Source organism: Mya arenaria, chromosome 12 (genome assembly GCF_026914265.1).
Source record: "Mya arenaria isolate MELC-2E11 chromosome 12, ASM2691426v1".
Lineage (NCBI taxonomy): Eukaryota > Metazoa > Mollusca > Bivalvia > Myida > Myidae > Mya > Mya arenaria.
In genome coordinates, this window is record NC_069133.1 from 55,426,578 (window position 1) to 55,452,961 (window position 26,384).

The 26,384-nt window shown below is 36.2% G+C and overlaps 1 protein-coding gene across 2 annotated transcripts; it reads left to right on the forward strand.

The window, feature by feature from the left end:
- Positions 1-452: 452 nt before the first annotated feature.
- Positions 453-20,260, forward strand: LOC128211569 (serine/threonine-protein phosphatase 2A 55 kDa regulatory subunit B alpha isoform-like). Of its 2 annotated transcripts, XM_052916519.1 has the most exons (9): positions 453-477; positions 1,274-1,414; positions 6,752-6,820; positions 8,961-9,058; positions 10,524-10,689; positions 11,009-11,299; positions 12,816-12,980; positions 16,737-16,998; positions 17,269-20,260. In XM_052916519.1, exons 1-9 carry the CDS (start codon positions 468-470, stop codon positions 17,543-17,545), a joined length of 1,479 nt encoding a protein of 492 aa, XP_052772479.1. In that variant the 5' UTR covers positions 453-467; the 3' UTR covers positions 17,546-20,260. The 2 variants fall into 2 exon arrangements, with proteins under 2 accessions (XP_052772479.1, XP_052772480.1); XM_052916520.1 differs by lacking the exons at positions 453-477; positions 1,274-1,414 and adding an exon at positions 6,471-6,652.
- The last annotated feature ends 6,124 nt before the right edge of the window (positions 20,261-26,384 follow it).

The following is a 26,384-nucleotide window of genomic DNA, read 5'->3' on the forward strand; positions in this document are numbered from 1 at the left end:
TAACCAATTAATAAAAAAATGGCCTAATCTAATCTTTACATAAGCTTACTAGTAACAAATCATGCAGCAAGGATTGAGTTCATCTTACTTTTACAATTAAATAACTGCAGAAAATTTGCAAGAAAGGATAAAAAACATTATTGGCCTGAATAAAGGCAGAATAACGTACAGGCATGTACAAATCTAGTTTCAGTGTTTCGTGTAAGTGACATGTGTACTGGTATGGTGGTCATAAGATTTCATGCCTTTCATTTGCCACATGTAATTTCTCGATATTAATCTTGAGATATTTTTATCAAATTATTTATCATCAGAATTGTTTTGATTATAAGTTGATATCACATTGTATGAACTTTGGATGTAAACAGTATTGACCCATCAGAAATGATTTTCTCAGGATAGTTTAAACATAATTTGTATAATAGAAAGCATTTCTACAGGAACAGATGTTTGGAAATTAATCTACTATGATTGCAGGTTGACTATTTTTTCTTTATAATTACTCTGCATATGTTAATACATCAGACACAGTTAAAATAAATTATTAATTAATAAGTCTATTTTTGGTTTAACGTTGTTTAGAAGATAAGCTTCACAACAATATTATTATTGAAATTGGAGCACAACAAAGCTGTGCTTATGCTTTTTTTCACTCGAAGGCGTGCGCATGCGCCGTTGCAAGTTTAACTCGAGCGTGGCAAACATTAATATATGTATCCAAATGGTTCTTCATTTAGGATTATTCAATAATAACTTTAATCACCTGCTCTGATTGAAATTGTATACATTAAAAATCTTATCTAACTCTTAACTCAAGTCAGCTCATAACATTGCCATATATTATAAAGGTCAAATGACTTGGCCGTGTTATCATGTTTTAAAGATTAGCTTTATATAGTGACATGAATAGTTTTAAACATAGTTAACACGCTAACTTCAAAGCAATACAGCAATTTTCAGTTCATATACAGATAATGGAGCTTTAACTTCACTGGGGACTTTGCCCCATCTCATTCTACCATATGTACTGATACATACATGACCGTCACTAATGCTATCGCCTATTGATGGAGTTCAATACCAAAACAATGTACATTATCGAGCTTGTGCAGTGAAATAAACATCTGGATACTGTTAGGAAATTACGTCTTGTAAACATACTGGCTATTTATAAAAATATATAGGTATTTCAGTTTAATACTATAAATGTGTAATTGACCGTGAATCGAGGTATATTCACTTAAATCAGCTTTACTTTCGAAACTGTGATCAGGAATGATTTCGCCACCGAAGGAAAAGGGGTCTGGGTTTGGCAGTAAGGGGCTGCACAAAATACAGAACATGCTTCATCACCGGCCCCGGGCATCGTCACTCGGACAGAAAGACAAGCCGGAGAAACATGGACACGTACATGGTATGTATCAGCTTACATGTATTTACGTAGTTCAAGTTTGCTTAAAACATATCCAGTTAGATGGCAGGACTCAATACTTATTTTCCTGTTTAGGGCCATGATGAATACAGATGAACAGCTGTATGATCCTGTATAATTCAATTGGCTAAGTTATTGGATTTCCGAGCCGGCCTAACTGAAATATAATTACGAGGTCTGATACAGTATATGCTTTATCAATGCTCAGTTTGTTAGTATACACACTGTTTATAGACTTTAAGTACTTGATTTATATCTCATATGATCACCCGGAAGTTATTATAATGCCGTGCTGAGCATTATAAAATTTCGAGTTACATACGATTGTCTAAAGATCTGCCAACTATTATACAATGATTGATACCATGCCCTATTCAGATGTTATTTGCTGTACCATAGTCTGGTGTAGATCAGTGTTGTGTTTACACATATCTATTTTCACTATTAAGATAGTATGTAGACCATAGATGCTAGAGACCTTAACTCGGAGTTATGTTAATATTTGTGTGAACATATGGTTTTGGAAAGAAACGGAGGCAAATGATGACATATTTTAATGATCGATCAACTCGTTACGTGCTATTTTAATATGCATATACATGTAGTAGTTACGATATTAATCAATTATAACTTCTTACGGCATTCAAAATAGTACTGCTTGACAATGTTTCAAAATAATCTCGGTACGTTCAACGATGTAGCCCCCATAAAACATAAATTCAAACTAGATTTGTCTTGTTCTTTTTGTTATGCCTGACACATTAACATCTATCCCATCTTTGTAAACATTTATAACCGAGAAAAAAACAAGTATTTCCAACTGATTTCAGAGTGACACGGTTATCAGGTTTTCATCAAATATCAGTTCACATGAATGTATTTAAGAAATCCGACCCAAAAATAAGCTCCATAAGATGTTTTGTTAAATGTTTATGTTTGGTGACCCTATTATACAATTATGTACAGTTTGGAAATTGTTTGGAAGGGTATTTCTAACTGGTTATTTATATATGCAAAGTAAATAACCAAAAATACATTATAATTGTTGAAATTATTTTGGAACCAATTAAATTGCAATATTTTTCAATATATTTGCCTTCCAAAATTCCATATTAATCGACGTTGTACGTGCCGTACTTACTTGTTGAATTGCTAATATATTGGCCATTCACATGCAATTTGAAACGAAAAAGGTTGTCTGATTATTTCTTCCTAAAAGAATAATGTTTGAAGTCGTTCATACTATTTTTGCTACATTATTTCTGATGGTATTGTTAAAATACATGTGACAATTTAAGTCTGCGGACGCGCTCTGTAATAGTTACTTCTTGCCAAGTATAAAGACTTATTTACCAGGCAAGTAAAGAATTTGTACTACATTGTATTTCGGCTTGCAACACAAATATGTTCGTTTTATTTTGGCGAGCTGAAATACGTATATTGCATAGATGTTGAAGAATTCGGTTAGTGTCAATAGTGGAATGTATTTAGCCCAGTCAAGACGTAGAAAAAACAATAATGATAATAATAATCTGAATTGAATTGTGACTGACTGAAGAGATAAATGTAAACCTTTTCATAATATTCGTCATAACCTTATCCTGGAAAATAATATATCCGGACCTACATGATTTATGCAAAACTGCAGACCTACACTTAATAATGTCATCCTCACCAATCCAAAGGACTTTATGCGTAAAACTTTCAACTTTAAGTGCGGTCTAAGCTACTGTCACAACATCATAGCATCTAGTATAAGAGATCAATGTGATCCATGAAATAGATGGTCATTTTTAGGTCATACAAGAACTTTGACAACAACTCTTTTAAGGAACACCATGTACCGTTCCATCTCGCCTATATCTTTGAGGACACGGATGATATATTTTGGGCTAATGAACACCTATTGAAACAAGTCATTGACGAGCATACCCCAGTAAAACAGAAAAACCTAATAAGGAATCCACTACCTTACATTAATTCTAGGTACCGTACGTAAACTTATTTACAAGGCTCATCAAGCAAAAAACGCCTATAACAGAAATCAGGACATGGAAACCTGGTCAAGCTACACAAAGTTCAGAAATGTTTAAAAAAAAAGGTAATATAATCTATAGCTCTTCATTTCTAAGAACGGTATATTGGAGGACCCAAATCCAAAGACTTCTGGCCGACAATTAAATCTTCTCTCTCACAGAAACCTACACATATATTGCATAACCCAATATTACTCAAACACAACATAGGAGATTTGGTTTCTGATCAAAAGCTGATGGCGAATAAAATGATCTCGTTTTACATCAATATAGTCGAAACTATTGGAAGATCTGTAACTCAGCTGAAAGATAAACACCCTAGTCTGAACAAAAAACCAGGAACATAGCCAAATGTCACCTGATTTTAATTTCACTCCGGTTACTGATTAAGATATTGGAAAATATCTTAATAGGTTAAATAAAAAAGTAGCTGGAATAGATCTGATTTCTCCCAAAATCTTCATTGTTGGCAAAGATATTAAAAGGTCCCATCCGAAACATGGCCAATGAAATCATAAGCCAAGGATCATTTCCAAATAGTCTTAAGCTAGCACACGTAGCCCCTATTTTTTTTAAAAAGATGACCCCTTTATAGAAATAACTATAGACCAGTCAGTATTTTATCTGAACGGGTTATAAGTGAGCAACCGATTATAGTCATTCTGATACAATTTGTCATCGTTTCCTGGCAGCTTTCAGGACAACATATGGCAGTCAAATTACCATGTTTAGGCTGGTGGAAGACTGGAAAAACCTTGATGAGAACAAATGTGTAGGTGCAGTTCTAAAGGACACCTCAAAAGCATTCGAATGCCTGTCCCATGGTCTTATCTTAGACAAGCTTAAAGCGTATGGTCTCTCAGCCCCAGCATGTAAACTTATGCACAGATATCTTACAAACAGAAAACAACGGGTCAAACTTGGTCAAATGGCCAGGGAGTGGAACTCCATCCCGAAAGGCGTGTCACAATGATCAATATTAGGGCCTCTAGTCTTCAGCATCTTTCTCAATGCCATATAGATGTTCTACTTGATCAATAAGCCTTCTATAATTATGAAGATGACAATACTCTTTCTGTGTGTGATAAAAATGATGTTGTTAAGACAACTCTTGAAGAAGAATGTAACATTTTGATAAAATGGTTTACTTCCAATAAAATGCAGGCTAACCCTGACAAATTTCAAACAATTCCAGTTGGCTCAAACTCTGTGAAAGAAATAAAGCAATTCAATGTGTTTAATTACACCATTGTAACTGATGAGCAAGTGAAACTTTTAGGCGTTGATGTAGATTGTATATTAGATGTTGATGAACAATTTCTAAAATGTGCAAACAGCTTATTTTCTTAAAATCTTTTATCAGATCCAATTTCAACTACCGTCCTGTTGTTTGGCATTTTTGAAGCAAGATAAACACAGAAAAAAAAGAAAGAAAATAATTTATATTCAATACAGAGCTTTAAAAATTTGTTTTATGATTACACTTCAAGTTACGAAAATCTTCTAGAGTACAATTGCCAACATTACATCTGAGCAGGTGTGCATTGGTGTGTATTCAATGCATTGCTGTTGAAATTTACTAATATATGTACATTATCTCTCCAAAATATGTTCAAAGCTTTGCAGCTTTTAAGAATTGTAATTTAAAAAAAATCCGATATGAAAACTGAGTGGATTTGCCATCAGTAAGAACAAGTTATATAAGTATTGGAAGAACTTAGAGGCCAGTCAGGTATGGAACAATCTCCCGGCGGAAATAAGGTGATCTAAAAACTTCTTGGAATTCAGAAGGCTGGTCCTGCAACTGGACAGGTCCTTTTTGTAAATGATTAATGTGCCAATAATGTTTTATACCTAAAAAAAGAGAAGAATTTGAGAAGTATAGAGTGTTTCACTGATGTTTTTTATCGTTTGTCTCTACTGGAAAACAGGTTTGTTTTCAGTGGGATGGCCTACACCCACTGTACAAGCCGTGTACGTGGCATTCAAATACCAGAAAGAGCATTTTAAATATGAATAAAAATTATCGAATTAAATAACAAGGGCGTTTATATAATTATGATTGTTTCAAATTTATATATCATTAACATCTGTCGAACACATACAACTGGCTACGTACACTTGTGTGTGTTTTTTTTGGCAAGTATTTTTAATTGTTACGATTTGGCATTTTCAATTTAAATTCTTACACATCATCGGGTACACGTTGGAGCTTATAGTCAAGACAGTGTCCGAGCAGAGATGGTTACCTGTAGGTAGAGATTGGCTCAAGCATAGAAGCAATCATGCCTTTGTATAGCAGTAGTGCTACTGTTTCGGATAATATCAGCAAAATCTAGTACTAAATTACTTTGCTATTACTTTACTACTTTACCTGATAAATTAAGTACATCTTCTTAGCAATTCTTTCCAAAAAAATAATTATTTCTAACAAGCTAGATTGCTGATGATTATAACTTTTTTGTCACATCACTCAGGGGGAAGGGTAATGTAATAATGCTTAATATAAGAGGGGAGGGTAAGGTACCATGCTGTAATTCCCACCTATATACTGCTACTTACAATTTTGCTGTTTAAAATGTATACGATTTTCCGTAATTCATACTCTCAGTGAACGAACTAACACATTGAATACAGTGCTCTACTCCTTCATACTTATATGTATGCTTTCGTTTCCAGGTCAGGTCACCAGCGCATTGTTATGTTTTGATATGTTATATCTGGTACGGATAACAAATACTCCGATGCTATTTATGTTTGTAATTCATGTCTGAAAATAGCTCATTGAGCCAATTAATGTTTCTTGGTATAATATACCCGACTTTAAATACATCTTCGTATGTCTTCCGTATTTATGGAAGGTGCATTTGTATGTAAATCGACCCCACCCGAATTGCAGCTCTATTCCAGTGTGGTTACCTCATCATGAATGTAAGTGGAATCTAACCCCTAAATGCAGGAATCCATTATGAGAAGTCAAAAGCGCTGGGAACCATGCATTCTCTGACGTCAGCCCAAATTCTCACAGCCATAGTGCGCCATTTTGAATATGAGTCCTACGTAGGAGGATGTAAATCGATCTGCATCTTTCAGAAGAATGATCTGAACAAAATAATACTCTAATTTATATTCTCCACAATCATTCATCGATATTGTAATTGATTATCTGCGTCCAAAATGGCGGGTAAGTATATAAAAAGCACTAGACATTTTGACCTAAATTTTACTGCCGGTTTCAATTTTGACATTTCCTTAAATATTTTATTGTGTTCTGTTTATACAGGCAATGGTGGGGAGATTCAGTGGTGCTTCTCACAGGTTAAGGGTACAATCGAGGATGATATCACAGAAGGTATAGCGTTTTGATTCTCTTCAAATGTTAAATAATGGATATAAAAGCTCGCATTCCAAAATTTATTCGGAAGTATGCAAAAAAACGCCTCTTTATTGTACGCCGCTGTTAATTCTTTGGGACTACTTATGATAATAAGACTCCAATATCACAAAAAATCTTCACTCATTTCTTTGTTTCGTATCATTTGTTTTCAACAGAACAGCATAAATGTGTTCTACAGCTTTTTAAAGTGCATTCAGCCAATTATGATTCTCTTTTAAATTATCATGTTGATTTTTAAGGCAGATATATATCCCTTGTTCAGGTTTTCTGCATTCATAATGACATTGTATGCATCCCCATTTTGAAACAGAATGTACACTAAAAGAATACATCTAACATTTTTAAGTAAAAGAACTTTCGTCACAATGGATTATATTAGTTTCATAGTCACAAAAATCATCGTTCACAATTATCAATTTTTGATATGCAACCAAAAGTATGCTTTAATAAAAAAAAATATCTACATGTAGAAAAAAATGGATTGTGGTTAGGTGGTCAAGTAAGCTGAGCTTTAGTCCACCTAAATGGCCGTCAAAGAGTCTTCTGACGATTTTTTTTATATGGCAGACTCGTGACGTCCACCATCCCAGCAAAAAGTAGCAAGCGGTCCTTGCGTAGAGAATCCTTGCGGCCACAATTTTGAAATTTTCTCCGTTATAAATTCAAATTTCTACGAAAATATTATTGCCTACTATTAAACACATATTAAGTTATGTCAGTATGCCCAAAAAAACATGTTAAGTTATCATAAAACACAAGTGTCGATTGTTTATCAAGTATTCCGATATCGGTAAATTTGGGACAAATCTGACTGGTTGTGTACATGTATAACGGTATTTGTGATCCATAATATATTAATGTGAAAATAACAACTCTAATGACAAATTTAATCCAATTCAGATCACTGTCGGATAAAAATTGAACAACTTTGTCATTATTTTTCAACGTCAATGCATATTATTTCAGTATATCATTTCGCCCATTGTTAAATGGTAGAGAGTTGTAGCGTTACAGGGATACATAAGAAATGTCAAAATAATAAAAAAAAGTATCCCTGATCACTCATTATTGTAGCTAGCTGAGCTTATGAAATGACGAGCATTAAAAGTAAAACTTCATGGCTAGTTGCAACAAATGCATACACATTTCATCAAAAATGGACAGTTTAAACCATTTTGACTTTCTTGAGGGATTGTTAATTAACCTTATAAGCTTTTTTTCTATTGGTTATTTGTCTTGGAGCAAAAAATGCTCATAATAAATGGGTCGGTGCTTCCCTAGTCCAAATAATTGTACGTTGACGGATTTTTTTAGATTTTTGATATGGCAAATCCTTCACGTACAAATTGTTTAGTATCAAAAATGGGTAGTTATTCCGATCAGGATTCCGGGTTAAAGCATATAGCGTCTATAAAATATCATAAAAACAAGAAATATTACCAGATAATGTTATTTTATATTAGTTCCGTACACAAAAAATAAATATCCAACTTATAATTATGAGTTTGACGGCTTTTCTTCATTTCATTCTGTCAAAACTTAACGATATATACATGACGGGCACCTGCAAGGCTTCATGGCACAGTTTTAAATCACTCGGAACATTACGGCCATGGCCGAGTTGTTACAATTGTGTAACGAGGTCTATCTCGAAGCTTTGTCGGAGGAGGCCGAGTTATTACGATTGTATCGAGTTGTTCCCCAAATGTCAGTCAACTTTCGTTTTATTGGAAAGGTAAATAACTTGTTTTAATGCATTAAATGCTTGTTTAGTGCAAAATAACATTTCACTTACATCGTAAAATATGAATATAACTCTTTATGATCAATTTCAACCATAAAATACTTCACTTAAAACAATTTCAATATTTTTAAAACACCCCCGTTTTTTGCACATTCCCGTTTAGACGTTAGGGATTGGAAGAATCCCGTATAACACGTCTATTATTTTAGACTAGGTGCTTCCCTAACTTGCTTTGCAACTCCCACCATCACCATACCACACATGATGTTTAAAACCCCAAATCCAGTTACATACTCATAGCTGAGATAAACTAAATCTAAAAAGTAATATCTGTATTTCCCTTTATTGTAGCGGATATCATATCATGTGTAGAGTTCAACCACAATGGAGAGCTCTTGGCCACTGGTGACAAAGGAGGGCGTGTCGTCATATTCCAGCGCGACGGAAAGGTACAAAACAAAAATATTAAACATTCAGAAACCTGTTCTATTTAACAATTTGATGTGGGTATAAATCAGTTTGTGTATTTTTGTCACTATAATTTTGCAATGAACAGTCTGTACGAAAGTCATTATCACATTGCAGGACACAAGGTCCTGCAATACAGTCTACATTGCAGGACCGGACCAGTTTTTGCAGGACCAAACATTTTATGTACATTTTTGTGAAAGTCAGGGCTTTCAACAGGGTCTAAACCTAATGGTCAATGACTCTTAAAATCTGATTTTCAAGAGTCAAAATCAGATGTTCAAGTGTCCTTGTTTTTCTAAATACATGGTCTTAATTCTTAATTATAGTTTTCATCTGTCGTATGATGGCATTGCAAAGTACATGATTATCTATTAAAAACTAATACATATATACATTTTTTAAACTGATATAGACATGGTTTAAAAAACTAATACAAAATATATTTAAGCATTGTTGTTTTTTAAACTATCGTACTAAGTGAAAAAGCAGAAGGTATCCGTTAATTTGCATAATGGGCGGAGTTATCACGTCATTGAGTTTGAGTGCTGCGAATTAACATGGAAACCGATTAGATTCCAGATCGATAATCAGTTGTCATTGGGGGTGTTAATTGCTCTTGACTTTAATTGATAAAAAGACATTTAGATCATGTCTTGCAAATGATTAATATTACAAATTTATGATGCTTCATTTTCGGGTCATTTACGATTTTGAATGCGTCAAAACCCAGGGAGCTCAGGTCGATAAACGCCCTGATTAAGTTGGTTTGATAAAGTAAACATAGGTTAGTTAATAAAATTAACAAGATACACGTTTGACACATATTTATTAAATCATTTTGCCCCAAAAACTATTGCCGGACAAGCGGGCCTACAATATAGCTGTGATTGTCGTACAGACTGAATGAATTTCACGTGTAAGATGTGACATCTTAAGCTATTATCCATTTCATGGAGGCAATTTGGCTACATTTGTAAATGCTGGTATTTTTTGACATACCAGTACCTTTGTAAATGTTATGTTGCCAAGGCTTTTATATGTCTTGAGAAGTGTAAAATCCTTGAAAAAGATTTAAAAATAGAAATGATTGTTAAAAAGAAATGATTGTTTATGCTCCTGCTATAACAATATTTAAACTGTATATGATTTTACATTTTCTGAAATCACGCCACTGCAATAAAGATCTGTTGTTAATTGAAATAATCTTAGTGTTATATTTATTTTATTTTGCTACACATGCATGTATGTGTGAATTTAAAATTATTATTATTAATTTATTGAAAAAGAGCATGTTTATGATTAAAAAACAAAACAAACAAGTCATTTTTGTTCAGAGTAAATATTGTTGAATAATAGCCCAGATCCTTCACTGAAATGGGACCCAGGTGGTTACAAAAATCCTCAATATCACAAGGTTAAATATTACTACTTTCTTTGTTCTAGGGGAATCCTCATTTCCATGCTCGTGGGGAATACAACGTGTACAGCACCTTCCAAAGTCATGAGCCAGAGTTTGATTATCTAAAAAGTTTAGAGATTGAAGAAAAGATCAACAAAATACGCTGGCTTCAACGCAGCAACCCAGCTAACTTCCTCTTGTCTACAAATGGTTTGTTTCTTGCCATCTCATACAGGAAGATTTATTTCATATTCTGTACATGTAACCTGTTTCATTGTAATGACAATTTGTATTCTGATAATTCAAAATGGCAAATGGTCTAAAAGCAGAGAATGCGCGAAATGTTATCGAGTTAACATTAGTGAGTGACATGAGAAGAAAATAAGTTTGCAAAATGATCCTTTACTTAAATTTTATTAAATTATATGTTTGGTTCACGGCTTGAACAAAACAAAAACAATAGTGTTAAGGGGGGTAAACTCATATTCATTGAAGACCTCATTATTTGGTTTGTTCAACACTCTTCCAGACAAAACAATAAAGTTGTGGAAGGTCACAGAAAGGGACAAGAGAGCGGAAGGCTACAACCTGAAGGATGATGCTGGGATCATGCGAGATCCTACCTCAGTCAATACACTCCGCATCCCCAGCTTCAAACCCATGGAGCTGCTGGTAGAAGCTAGTCCTCGCCGTATATTTGCCAATGCTCACACATACCACATCAACTCTATCTCGGTGAACAGTGATCAGGAGACATACCTGTCCGCTGATGATCTACGCATTAACCTTTGGCATCTAGAAGTCACAAATCAAAGTTTCAGTATCCTTGCTTTTTATACGCCCGAAGGGTCGTATTATGTTATGGCCTCCATCGTCTGTCCGTCTTGTCTGTCTGTCCGTCCGTTAGCAATTCCGTGTCCGGGCCATAACTTGGTAACTAATAAAGCGATTTTCAAATAACTTAATACAAATCATCACTACATTAAAAGGATGTGTCGCGCGCAATTTCCAGGTCCATACCTCAAAGATTAGAATCACCATGGGGGTGCGTTAGCAATTCCGTGTCCGGGCCACAACTTTGTCACTAATAAAGTCATTTTCAAATAACTTTATACAAAGCATCATTACATTAAAAGGATGCGTCGCGCGCAATTTCCAGGTCCATACCTCAAAGACTAGAATCACCATGGGGGGGGGGGGCGTTACAACTTTGTCACTAATAAAGTCATTTTCAAATAACTTTATACAAAGCATCATTACATTAAAAGGATGTGTCGCGCGCAATTTCCAGGTCCATACCTCAAAGACTAGAATCACCATGGGGGGGCGTTAGCAATTTTGTTTCCGGGCCACAACTTGGTCACTAATAAAGTCATTTTCAAATAACTTTATACAAAGCATCATTACATTAAAAGGATGTGTCGCGCGCAATTTCCAGGTCCATACCTCAAACACTAGAATCACCATGGGGGTGCGTTAGCAAATCCGTGTCTGGGCCACAACTTGGTCACTAATAAAGTCATTTTCAAATAATTTTATACAAAGCATCATTTCATTAAAAGGATGCGTCGCGCGCAATTTCCAGGTCCATACCTCAAAGACTAGAATCACCATGGGGGGGGGGGGCGTTAGCAATTCTGTTTCCGGGCCACATCTTTGTTACTCGTCCGTTAGCAATTCCTTGTCCGGGCCATAACTTGGTAACTAATAAAGCGATTTTCAAATAACTTTATACAAATCATCACTACATTAAAAGGACCTCGAGCCGAATCTTCTTCGGGCGTAAAATGCTCCGTTTCGCGGTGCTCTTGTTTGGTATTCACAAGCTCATAGTCGTCATTTCTAGTTTATTAAACTATATGTGGGTTCATAAAAGGTAATCTTGTCTGGCATTACAGAGTTTCCTGGATTAAACTCAACTACAGTGGGCATAATAGGTGAACTTTTGAAAACAAAATAAATATGAACATTGTTGTACTTTTCAGTTCTAAGTGGTAATGTAATATTGGCTTGTAAGTACACAAGTACTGTATTGGTTTTAGGGAATTTTGGCTAGATGAATACAGCAGTTAAAGTGGCTTTTGTTGTGACCAGTGTGTCAGACACAGATTAAGACACAATTAATAACAGTAAACAACACCCATGGTTGTTCATAAATATTCAAATTTGTATTTTACATATAGTATAGGCTACCGAGGCAATACATATTGCTGCAAAAATTGTGTATACTATTTTACAAAGGTTTCCATAAACATAGAAGCATTACCTATATTAAATATGACAAACAAATGTCTTACAAACATGATGCCTTGTGTTTTCCTTAACTGGTGTAACAGACATTGTAGACATCAAGCCGGCCAACATGGAGGAGCTAACCGAGGTGATTACAGCGGCCGAGTTTCATCCCACCGAGTGTAACCTGTTTGTGTACAGCAGTAGCAAGGGAACCATACGCCTCTGTGATATGCGGGAACAAGCACTGTGCGACAAACATGCCAAACGTAAGGAGATTAAATATGAACTATGTGCTAGGTTATTAGATATTAAAGTAGAATTCAATAACCACACAGATATAGACACAAGTTTATGAAATAGTCACATTTTGTACGATCAAAAACACAGAAAAGGCTGGTTTATAATACTTTAATAATAGAGAAAGGAGCAGGTCCTGTGCAGACTGGACCCATTCCAGGGCTGCCCCGTTAACTGCTGACAACTTGTATACTGATTAGATGAATTGGATGAATATCTAAGTGAACTATCGATACTTCAAGTTTTGGTTGTTAAAACCCTGTTCTGACACTTGTGTATGCAGGCTTTAGTGGTCTGTGTACAATGATATCAACAGGAAGAGAAAGGAGCAGGTCCTGTGCAGACTGGACCCATTCCAGGGCTGCCCCGTTAACTGCTGACAACTTATATACTGATGATGAAGTAGATGAATATCTAAGAGAACTATTGATACTTCAAGTTTTGGTTGTTAAAACCCTGTTCTGACACTTGTGTATGTAGGCTTTAGTGGTCTGTGTAAAATGATATCAACAGGACAATGATATCAACAGGAAGAGAAAGGAGCAGGTCCTGTGCAGACTGGACCCATTCCAGGGCTGCCCCGTTAACTGCTGACAACTTGTATACTGATGATGAAGTAGATGAATATCTAAGTGAACTATTGATACTTCAAGTTTTGGTTGTTAAAACCCTGTTCTGACACTTGTGTATGTAGGCTTTAGTGGTCTGTGTACAATGATATCAACAGGAAGAAAAAGGAGCAGGTCCTGTGCAGACTGGACCCATTCCAGGGCTGCCCCGTTAACTGCTGACAACTTATATACTGATGATGAAGTAGATGAATATCTAGGAGAACTATTGATACTTCAAGTTTTGGTTGTTAAAACCCTGTTCTGACACTTGTGTATGCAGGCTATAGTGGTCTGTGTACAATGATATCAACAGGAAGAGAAAGGAGCAGGTCCTGTGCAGACTGGACCCATTCCAGGGCTGCCCCGTTAACTGCTGACAACTTGTATACTGATGATGAAGTAGATGAATATCTAAGTGAACTATTGATACTTCAAGTTTTGGTTGTTAAAACCCTGTTCTGACACTTGTGTATGTAGGCTTTAGTGGTCTGTGTACAATGATATCAACAGGAAGAAAAAGGAGCAGGTCCTGTGCAGACTGGACCCATTCCAGGGCTGCCCCGTTAACTGCTGACAACTTGTATACTGATGATGAAGTAGATGAATATCTAAGTGAACTATCGATACTTCAAGTCTTGGTTGTTAAAATCCTGTTCTGACTCTTGTGTATGCAGGCTTTAGTGGTCTGTGTACAATGATATCAACAGGAAGAAAAAGGAGCAGGTCCTGTGCAGACTGGACCCATTCCAGGGCTGCCCCGTTAACTGCTGACATTTTATATACTGATTAGATGAAGTAGATGAATTTCTTAAAGAACTATCAATACTTCAAGTTTTGGTTTTTAAAACCCTGTTCTGACACTTGTGTATGCAGGCTTTAGTGGTCTGTGTTCAATGATATCAACAGGAAGAAAAAGGAGCAGGTCCTGTGCAGACTGGACCCATTCCAGGGCTGCCCCGTTAACTGCTGACAACTTGTATACTGATGATGAAGTAGATGAATATCTAAGTGAACTATCGATACTTCAAGTTTTGGTTGTTAAAACCCTGTTCTGACACTTGTGTATGCAGGCTTTAGTGGTCTGTGTACAATGATATCAACAGGACAATGATATCAACAGGAAGAGAAAGGAGCAGGTCCTGTGCAGACTGGACCCATTCCAGGGCTGCCCCGTTAACTGCTGACAACTTGTATACTGATGATGAAGTAGATGAATATCTAAGTGAACTATTGATACTTCAAGTTTTGGTTGTTAAAACCCTGTTCTGACACTTGTGTATGTAGGCTTTAGTGGTCTGTGTACAATGATATCAACAGGAAGAGAAAGGAGCAGGTCCTGTGCAGACTGGACCCATTCCAGGGCTGCCCCGTTAACTGCTGACAACTTGTATACTGATGATGAAGTAGATGAATATCTAAGTGAACTATTGATACTTCAAGTTTTGGTTGTTAAAACCCTGTTCTGACACTTGTGTATGTAGGCTTTAGTGGTTTGTGTACAATGATATCAACAGGAAGAGAAAGGAGCAGGTCCTGTGCAGACTGGACCCATTCCAGGGCTGCCCCGTTAACTGCTGACAACTTATATACTGATGATGAAGTAGATGAATATCTAAGAGAACTATTGATACTTCAAGTTTTGGTTGTTAAAACCCTGTTCTGACACTTGTGTATGCAGGCTTTAGTGGTCTGTGTTCAATGATATCAACAGGAAGAGAAAGGAGCAGGTCCTGTGCAGACTGGACCCATTCCAGGGCTGCCCCGTTAACTGCTGACAACTTGTATACTGATGATGAAGTAGATGAATATCTAAGTGAACTATTGATACTTCAAGTTTTGGTTGTTAAAACCCTGTTCTGACACTTGTGTATGTAGGCTTTAGTGGTCTGTGTACAATGATATCAACAGGAAGAGAAAGGAGCAGGTCCTGTGCAGACTGGACCCATTCCAGGGCTGCCCCGTTAACTGCTGACAACTTATATACTGATGATGAAGTAGATGAATATCTAAGAGAACTATTGATACTTCAAGTTTTGGTTGTTAAAACCCTGTTCTGACACTTGTGTATGCAGGCTATAGTGGTCTGTGTACAATGATATCAACAGGAAGAGAAAGGAGCAGGTCCTGTGCAGACTGGACCCATTCCAGGGCTGCCCCGTTAACTGCTGACAACTTGTATACTGATGATGAAGTAGATGAATATCTAAGTGAACTATCGATACTTTAAGTCTTGGTTGTTAAAATCCTGTTCTGACACTTGTGTATACAGGCTTTAGTGGTATGTGTACAATGATATCAACAGGAAGAAAAAGGAGCAGGTCCTGTGCAGACTGGACCCATTCCAGGGCTGCCCCGCTAACTGCTGACATTTTATATACTGATTAGATGAAGTAGATGAATTTCTTAGAGAACTATCAATACTTCAAGTTTTGGTTTTTAAAACCCTGTTCTGACACTTGTGTATGCAGGCTTTAGTGGTCTGTGTTCAATGATATCAACAGGAAGAAAAAGGAGCAGGTCCTGTGCAGACTGGACCCATTCCAGGGCTGCCCCGTTAACTGCTGACAACTTGTATACTGATGATGAAGTAGATGAATATCTAAGTGAACTATCGATACTTCAAGTCTTGGTTGTTAAAATCCTGTTCTGACACTTGTGTATGCAGGCTTTAGTGGTCTGTGTACAATGATATCAACAGGAAGAAAAAGGAGCAGGTCCTGTGCAGACTGGACCCATTCCAGGGCTGCCCCGTTAACTGCTGACAACTTGTATACTTGTGTATGCATGTTTTGTGGTCTAAAATGCCCATACCCTGCCTGATTAGGAGACTGTTGCTCTAAAAACAGTGTTTTGTTTAGGCCTCTGCATTGTTAACTGTTACTTTGCTATTAAAGTACAGTACAGTTTATGATTGATCAGTTTTACATTTTCCAGCCTGTAAGCATAAATGTTGGTTTAGAAAAGCATGCTTGTTGGTTTAGAAACGGAGCCCATAAAAAGGATAAATATATTGTAGTGATATTCTATGCTTTAGTTTAAGTTGACCTCTGAGATATGTCCGAAGCACTTGTAATTGTGTAAAGATTAATTATTTTGACTTGACTATCATTTCAGTGTTTGAGGAGCCTGAAGATCCAACGAACCGTAGCTTCTTCTCCGAGATCATATCCAGTATATCTGATGTGAAATTCAGTCATAACGGCCGTTATATGGTCACCAGAGACTACCTGTCAGTTAAAGTCTGGGATCTACAGATGGACTCAAAGCCCATAGAGACTTTTCAAGTACACGAGTACCTAAGGAGTAAACTGTGTTCCCTTTATGAGAATGACTGTATATTTGACAAGTTTGAATGTGCTTGGAGTGGAAATGATAGGTACGTACCAACAAATATATGTGAAAGTAAAAAATGTATTAAATTTAAAACTTTTGTGAATAACATCAACTAAGGTGATGCATTCGAAATAATGCTTTGTTGAATCTGAATTAAACACATGTATGTTTAGTGTCAGAGTGCTTAAAATTGATATTTTACATTGTATGGTTTGTTACAAGGTGAATTAATTGTGTTATGGTTTGTAATGGATGCTCTCAATTATAGTTTTGGTGAGTGGCATGAGAGTGTTGAAATATTTCTATGTTTCAGGCACATAATGACTGGTTCATACAATAACTTTTTCCGCATGTTCGACCGAGAATCAAAGCGTGACGTTACACTGGAGGCCAGTCGGGAGAACGTGAAGCCAAAAACTGTACTGAAACCTCGAAAGGTGTGTAGTGGGGGCAAACGCAAGAAGGAAGAGATCAGTGTGGATTGTTTGGACTTTAATAGAAAAATCCTACATGCTGCCTGGCACCCCTTGGATAATATTCTAGCTGTAGCAGCAACAAATAACTTGTATCTATTTTCTTCCAAAGAATAGAGGAAAATTTGTGGAAAATTGGAGTTATGAAATGGCCAATGAATTATAGTTTCTTTGTGAAAAAAGATAAAAAGTCAAGACAAAAAGGGAACCAGATACAGGAAAGTAGTCTGCACACAAGTTGCTGATAAGTGTAAGATCATGAACTTTCAATAAGGACTTTTCTGTTTAATCATACAACCCACCTCAGGAATGCATTTTCTAATTAGTTGTTTTTTTAAGCTTGTATCAAAGGAGCCTCCCCTTAAGAATTTATATTGCTTTCCAGGGGTGGGTTTGTGTGTATTTTACATGGAATAGCCCTATTATGTCTTCGTACAGTATTTGTTGACTTGCATGTGAAATGTTTAACTCTGGGAAATATGTTCAGCTAATGGTCTGTTGCATTTAGTCGTTATGGTTCTGGTATGTTATTTGCCGAAAATGTGTTCCTTACTTGTGATAACTGTTAACTAGGATTGTATCTTGTAATGCTGGAATACAGGCATGTCCGTTAAACAGAGATAAATGTCTGAAATGTATTTCAATGATATGGCATTGTAAACGGCAATAAGCATTCTGTCTGTTGTAAATGTTGTATTTCTTTATAAGCATGAAATCAGTTTTTCAAAACTTACCTATATTTACCTTGATTTTTGTCCTTCTGTTTTACTTTTGGATTTATATACTCCGAACTGTGCTACATTTTCAATTTATTTCCTGCTATATATTATAAGTGATATTTTGCTGGTGTAATAGTCTACTCTTAAAGCAATTCGGTATAAAATCAAAAAGAATTGAAAGTTCAATGCTTTGGTTAACACCATATGATTATTTGTATTTAATGTTTGTATGCTATTGTAATTTGGAATATCAGTCTGGTGTGTTTGCTAAGAGCAGAAGGAGCTGAGTAGCCTATACATGTTGTTAATGTAGGAGTCTGTCGGTCATTCCAGGATGGTGTAAAATGGTGCATAAAATAGTACACTGTTGGATGTTTGGTGCATGAATACATTTAGCTGCAACAATGATTTGTTATTTTTTGTACATTTTATTGTTGACAATATTTATTATCTAAAACTTGTTTGTGGCATACCAGGTGGCATATCCATAGGAAAATATGCCTTTGATAAAGTATACTTCTTGTGTGCATTTGAGGATAAGGCTCATGTGATCGTTAACATAATCAACTTTTAAATATCATTCATTCCATAACAACAACTACAATTCTCACTTGATGTACTGTACCGGTACTCCTTTGTCTGAAACTATTTAACAATCATCGAAATAGACTTCGGATGATCAAATACTAGTGCTTGGCATCAACATTCTTATCAAGCCCTGCTATATAAAATACAGAATTTCAGCAAGCCCAGAAAGCATTTGACCAGTGCAGGGCTTGCTGGCTTGTGCTAGTTTTGACCACTGATTAACTGAAATAATGTAACTGTCATAAAATGATGTGACATTAAATGAGGTACCATGATGCTATTATTAAATGCCTGTCCTGTTAAGGTTGAGGATAGTGAGGGCATAACAGTGTTTTTGCTGCTTTCTCGAGTTCGACCATCTTATGTTTTTCTTCTATCATTCCACAATGGTACACCAGTAGGGAAGCCTTAACCCTCAGTTTACTGTGATAAGAATAAAACAATATCAAGTAGTGCTCATAGTACTGTTATATACTTTTGTGGAGAAGAAGCCCAGCAAATGAGTACTGGATTGTTAATGTTACCAAATACACAGTCCAATTGTTAAGGATTGATATATGCTATGTTGTAAGCCTTAGTCATTTCTTAGATGATACCAATTAAGTGCTAATTATTTTAAGTACATGAACATTAACTTCATTCTGCATTACACTGTTCTATTGTTAAGGGAATGTATGCCATGTTGGAAGCCTAAGTCATTTCTTAAATGATACCAATTAAGTGCTAAATGTATATTAACTTCATTCTATATTCTGTGCTCATAAAATATTGGCTCATCTTATATAAAAGTGTGGTATACGTTGAACTTGCATACACGCAACACAGTCGGTATTCACTAATTCCTCGGGTCCAAGTTTAAGGCTAAAAACACAAAACTGTACATCTTGATTTCCCAGTAAAATAATCGTATCAAGTAAAACATTTATGTTAAGAATTGCTGTATTTGTTATATTTGTAGTTTTACTTTTATATATTCTCCTTTTGTCGATAGAAGATATGAATGATTTTTGAGTCTTAAGTCTCAAACTTCTACTTGAAAAGTTAGTGAATAGGGGCGCAGTGCTTGAGAAGTGAAGTATTTTGTAGTGTATAAGAAACAATGTCAGATGTGCAATACCTTAGCCCCTGTGTATGCATCAGCAATCTGTAATGTGTTTGTTATATCCGAATATTCAGGTCTGGATATGGTTTTCATACACAGACAATTATACACATAGTGAGTTCTATAGCCATATCAGAAATGTGAGAACTTGTTTGTTTTTATGCCAAAATCCTTTTTGTATGTTCTCAATCATTTGAATTAAATTGAAGGTACTCTCAAATAACTGCTGTGCCATTTAGAAACATTCTTCAGCACTAAAATGTTGCCCATTGAAAATTAAATTTGTGACTCTTTTAGAGAAATGTATATAGAAAACAATGAAAATTACTACAGAAAATGTAAGCTGGTAGAAAAACAGTTGTTTTTTTGTATTTGATAAATGTATGTTAAAAATGCACATGACGAAATAAAAACTAAATAATTCATGTATTGTTGTGGATTTTACACTTCAGGACCGAGTAAGGAAGTGTATGTAATTGAACAGATTTGAGCATAATTAATTCACAATCTCTGGAAATGATAAATTCTGTTGATGGAAGCTGAAAGCGTAGGGGCTATTGTAATGTTTGGCCTGTGTGTCGGCTTCCGGTCAATCTTGTCCGGAGCATTACAGGGCAAAGTGATTGAGGTATTGACTTGAAACTACACATACAGATCGATCTCACTATTAACTCTGGCTGCAGTATTTCATAAGTTTTTGCTCTTTGTTAATTATGTCTCCCCCTCTCTGGGGGAGACATATTGTTTTTGCCCTGTCCGTCAGTCCGATAGTCCGTCAGTCCGTCCGTACGTCACACTTCGTTTCCGATCGATAACTGGAAAACCGCATGACCTAGGTTCATTAAACTTGGTAGGGAGGTTGGTCATGAGGTGTAGAAGATCCCTATTGTTTTTGGGGTCACTAGGTCAAAGGTCAAGGTCGCGGCGACCCCCAATGTAAAAAACATTTCCGCTCAATATCTTGAGAACGGTTTGACCTAGGTTCACCAAACTTGGTAGGGAGGTTGGTCATGAGGTGTAGAAGATCCCTATTGTTTTTGGGGTCACTAGGTCAAAGGTCAAGGTCGCGGCGACCCCCAATGTAAAAAACATTTCCGCTCAATATCTTGAGAACGGTTTGACCTAGGTTCACCAAACTTGGTAGGGAGGTTGGTCATGAGGTGTAGAAGATCCCTATTGTTTTTGGGGTCACTAGGTCAAAGGTCAAGGTCGCGGCGACCCCCAATGTAAAAAACATTTCCGCTCAATATCTTGAGAACGGTTTGACCTAGGTTCACCAAACTTGGTAGGGAGGTTGGTCATGAGGTGTAGAAGATCCCTATTGATTTTGGGGTCACTAGGTCAAAGGTCAAGGTCGCGGCGACCCCCAATGTAAAAAACATTTCCGCTCAATATCTTGAGAACGGTTTGACCTAGGTTCACCAAACTTGGTAGGGAGGTTGGTCATGAGATGTAGAAGATCCCTATTGTTTTTGGGGTCACTAGGTCAAAGGTCAAGGTCGCGGCGACCCCCAATGTAAAAAACATTTCCGCTCAATATCTTGAGAACGGTTTGACCTAGGTTCACCAAACTTGGTAGGGAGGTTGGTCATGAGGTGTAGAAGACATGTATAGTTTTTCGGGTCACTAGGTCAAAGGTCACGGCGACCCCCAAAGTTAAAACCAATGCCGCTCAATATCTTGAGAACGGTTTGACCTAGGTTCACCAAACTTGGTAGGAAGGTTGGTCATGAGGTGTAGAAGATCCCTATTGATTTTGGGGTCACATGTCAAGGTCAAGTGCTTGAAAGATGAAAAATAGTTTTCAGATCATTAACTAGGGCTTATTGTTTGGAAATCCCTATTGAATTCTCACACCCTGCTTTCCAGCCAGATGTATCAGTACTTTACACCTCTAAGTCTTACTAAGCCTTCGGGGGAGACATGCGCTTTTCTCAAAAGCCCATTCTAGTTTTCATACTTATTTTTTGTCCGGAGAATAACTAAAAAACCTTTAAGGTATTGATTGCAAACTTCATATATAGATAAATCTCATTAAGGAGAAGTGCAGTGCACAGGAACCCTAACTGGCTGCAGTATTTTATACTCTCCCCAAAGGGAGAGCATATAGTTGTCTGCCCGTCATACACTTGTCCGGAGAGTAACTTCAAAACTATTGATGCGATTGAAGTAAAACTTGGTATATAGGTAGATGGGATTGAGAGGAAGTGCAGTGCACAAGAACCATAATCCTATCATGCATATTCATTAAATTATCTCCCCTTAACCATTTTTTCATAGTTGGTGCTTGTCCAGGCCATAACTTCGAAACAACTGATGGGATTGAGATAAAACTTGGTCTATAGATAAATGGCATTGAGAGGAAGTGCAGTGCACAAGAACCATAATCATATCATGCTTATCTATTAAGTTCTCTGCCTTTAACCATTTTTTCATAATTGGTGCTAGTCTGGGCCATAACTTCAAAACTACTGATGGGATTGAAATAAAAATTGGTATTCGGATAGATTGCAATGAGATGAAGTGCAGTGCAAAAGCACCATAATTCTATCATGTATATTAAGGTTGCACACTCCTGATGAAAACCTCCACTTGAAACTCTTTAAATGTAATGCTCTAGCCTATGTTAAGCACAGGACTACAACTCTTTTGAGGGTTTCAAGGTAGGAGTTCAAATCCATCCAGAACCATTTTTTTTTCTTACATATTTTGGCAGGAGTTTGTCCGCGCCATATCTACAATATTTTTGGATTTCAATTGCTGCTTTTTTATTTCATTTCTTGTAAATTTATTTCTCAAACTTGCCCATATCTTTCCATGTTATGAATCTTTCCAACTGTGTATAATAAATTATTAAAAATTAAATTAATAATGCTACAACCATTTACCTTCTACCAGCACATTGTATAACAAGTGACTTCATAGAAAAGCATCCATTGCTCTCAGTGATATTCTTGTTTTTCAGTTTTTAGCTTGACTATCAAAGAATTAAGAGAGCTATACTCCTCACCCTAGTGTTGGCGTCACACCTTGGTTTAGGTTTTGCATGTAAGCACCGTTAAGTCATTATCTATACATTCTTTATTGCATTGAAACTTTGGATATGTATTCACAACTATCTAACCTACTAAATAAATGAAGTTAGATAACACCTATTTGAATATAATGCAAATAATGGGCGTTTATTATTTGACTTAGAAATTCTGGGTAAGGTTTTGGATGTTAGCACACAATGTCTCAGCAACTACTTGATGTATTGCATTGAGACTTTATACAATGGTATTCAACCACCCAACCTACTCGAATAACCAAGTAAGATAGCTGTATTTTGCAAATAATGGCCCTTTATTATTGGACTTAGAAATTCTGGTTAAAATTTGGCATATTACCACATTTATGTTAAAATCTCAGCAAATACATCAATTATTGCATTGAAACTTTATACAAGGGCTCCCAGCCATTCAACCTTCTTAACTTATCAAGTAAGATAACTCTATCTTGTGTATAATATAAACTTTGCCCCTTTATTATTCGACTTAGAAATTCTTGTCAAGGTTTTGCATGTAAGCACATATAGGTTTATATCTCACCAACTACTTGATTTATTGAATTGAGACTTAATTAGATACAGTGAACCATACATGTTTCGCCAAAACTTTTCAATCCTTACACTGAAAAGCGGCGGAATAGTCGGGAACGCTGTCTCTTGTTTTTGTCCGGAGCATAGCTGGATGTATGTAACGTATTTATTTCAAAGTTCTGTATGCAAGAGCTCCTTGAAGAGAAGTGCAATGCACAAGAACCATAACACTGGCTGTAGTTTTTGTTTGGTAACTGTTTTTAGCTCACCTGAGAACAAAGTGCTCAAGGTGAGCTATTGTGATCGCCCTGTGTCCGTTTTGACTGTTAACACTCTAGAGGTCATAATTTTGGCACAATCTTAATGAAACTTGGTCAGAATGTTACGCTCAATAAAATCTTGGACAAGTTCGATATTGGGTCATCTTGGGTTCAAAAACTAGGTCACCAGGTCAAATTGAAGGAAAAGCTTGTTAACACTCTTGAGGTCACATTTATGACTGTATCTTCATGAAAGTTGGTCAGAAGGTTTATATTAATTATCTTTAAGTCAAGTTTAAATCTGGGTCATGTGCGGTCAAAAACTAGATCATTAGGTCAAATCAGAGGAAAAGCTTGTTAGCACTCTAGAGGTCACATTTATGACTGTATGTTCATGAAACTTTGTCAGAATGTATATGTTGATTAGCTCTAGGCCAAGTTCGAATCTTAGACAAACGGCTACAACGGTAACGAGTTCCATAGCTTATACGTAAAACGACAACATGACCGATGATAGTGGCGGAGACTTTGGAAGCGACATAAGACAATGAAAACGGCGGTAAAGACACTGTGAGATATTTACGAGAATGCATTAAAACGGCCACAGTGGCAGATACAAACGTTAACCGGAACGTTCATGCACGTGCATTTTTCTAATACTAAATTATTATGTTGGAACAGTTTTGCATGTATAGGGATGCATCATAATTAAAAAGGCCACCAGATATGGGCACTGGTTCATGAATTATCCATTCCGGTAACAACTCGTCCATCTCCGGCAAGCTTCGAGATAGAGTGTTGGATACTGGCCAAGGTGTTCCGATTGATGAATTATCAAATGCCAACTGATCTCGAGCGACACCTATACACCGTTGATGTACAACGTAACCGTGAATCTCATTCAACCCCTTGACGTTCGTACTGAACGCAAATGAAGTAAATTTAGAAAGATATACAAACGTTATTTAGTGTCGCTCTCCATTTTCGATAGTTTCACTCTGCTATGAAAAAAAAATACAAAAAGACACTACGCAACAAATTCGTTTAACGTTGATACATTAATTGACATCATACTGTAACACCAAAAGAGTGTAACGTGCGACCTTAAACAAACTTCAACACATCCCTTTAGAGAAAAGCATGCTCGACCTGGAAGGGGTCCACTGGTCTTTATATACACTAAATTCTCTATTCACACAGAGCCCAGGCTTTGCTAATTTGCATATTATCAACCAAGTTAACATACGTACTATGAATGTACATGTACTTCCGTTTATAACGGAATGTTATTATGAACGCACATCCGCCGCCTACAGCGGACCGTTACAAGAGCATATTTCTTATACAATACTCATTTGAATATAAAGAATTATTCGTGTCTAGCCTTTCTTCAAAATAGAACAGTGCCAAAAAAGATGCTTGAACCATAGTTTTTATTGAAGTCGTGTTTTCTAACAACAGAAGCAAGCGCGTTATAACGTGGCAACTGCAACATGGTACGACCTGGCATCAATTTTCGAAACATCTAAGTATATTATAACAAGACCAAGGTCAGCACATTATTTTTGATTTGGTATAAATTGTGAAATATCCCCTTTTTAAATAGTTTTGAGGCTTGTAATGAAAATACTATATGAGATCAATAAGATATTCAACTTATTGTTTTATAAAATCATATTAGATAAGTAATTTTGCTAAATGAATTAAGATACTTTTAAAAGTGAGTTACGCTTGAGCATTTTTGAGAAATTGGGGCCTGGGGCGTAAAGTCACTGATACATTTACAGTTATAAGTAGAATGAACCTATTTTGATTAGACTATAAGATTAACTGGCCTATAAAATACTCAGATTTTGTTCATTAGGGATTGGATCAGTCTATGATGACGATTGAATAAGGCCCCATTGGCATCGTTTTTGAAGAAAACAATACGAAAAGTATTTCTTTATTTGCATATTTTTAGGTTTGTAGATAAATTTGAACATGCAGACATACTACAGAAGTATTACTTTCACGAAATATTAAGTATTTGAAGCAGGAAGCATTGAAAACACTTCAGAGATCTTGTTGAAAAAATATATGATAAAACTATCAATAATCTAACTGATAATAAAATCCATGTTATTACCATATGGTGATTTTCTAAAAAAAGGTCACGTTGTTAAAACAAAAGATGATGATACATCTGGAAGCAACATATGACAACAATATTTAAAATTTCGGGACAACGGATATGACAGTAATTAAGGCGACGAGAATGTTTGAGAAAAGTAGATCCCGGCTTACACCGTTTATCCATTGGCGTGAGCACGGGTCCGCACCTCTCATCCCTGGCGTATGCCCATTGGCAGGGAAAAACAACTAAATCACATATTATACTCCTAGAGCAGATTCTTCAATCAAAGACAATTCCTTAGAGAGAATCATTTAGTTGTGTTAGAGTTATCGCATTATGATATTGTACTGTACAGTACAGTTCTAGTCTGTAAATAAATAGTTGGAAAAAATAGTTTAGCGTAACCACATCTCCCGGTTTTGGTCGGAAGTATACGTAAATATTCGTTTTAATATCCGACTATTTTAATTGGTCAGATATTCATTCGTTAAGTTCCGCCAACTTGGGTGGTCTGCAACGGCTCTTCTACTTAAAGAGTTTACCAATCAAAAGTCAAAGTGTTTACAGATTACATTTATAATGAGAAGATGA

What these genes read in the sequence shown, in the direction of transcription:
- LOC128211569 (XM_052916519.1), top strand. An exon ending in GAAACATGGACACGTACATG is followed by an intron (nt 1,415 to 6,751) that starts GTATGTATCAGC and finishes CTGTTTATACAG; the next exon opens with GCAATGGTGGGGAGATTCAG. An exon ending in GCTTGGAGTGGAAATGATAG is followed by an intron (nt 16,999 to 17,268) that starts GTACGTACCAAC and finishes TCTATGTTTCAG; the next exon opens with GCACATAATGACTGGTTCAT.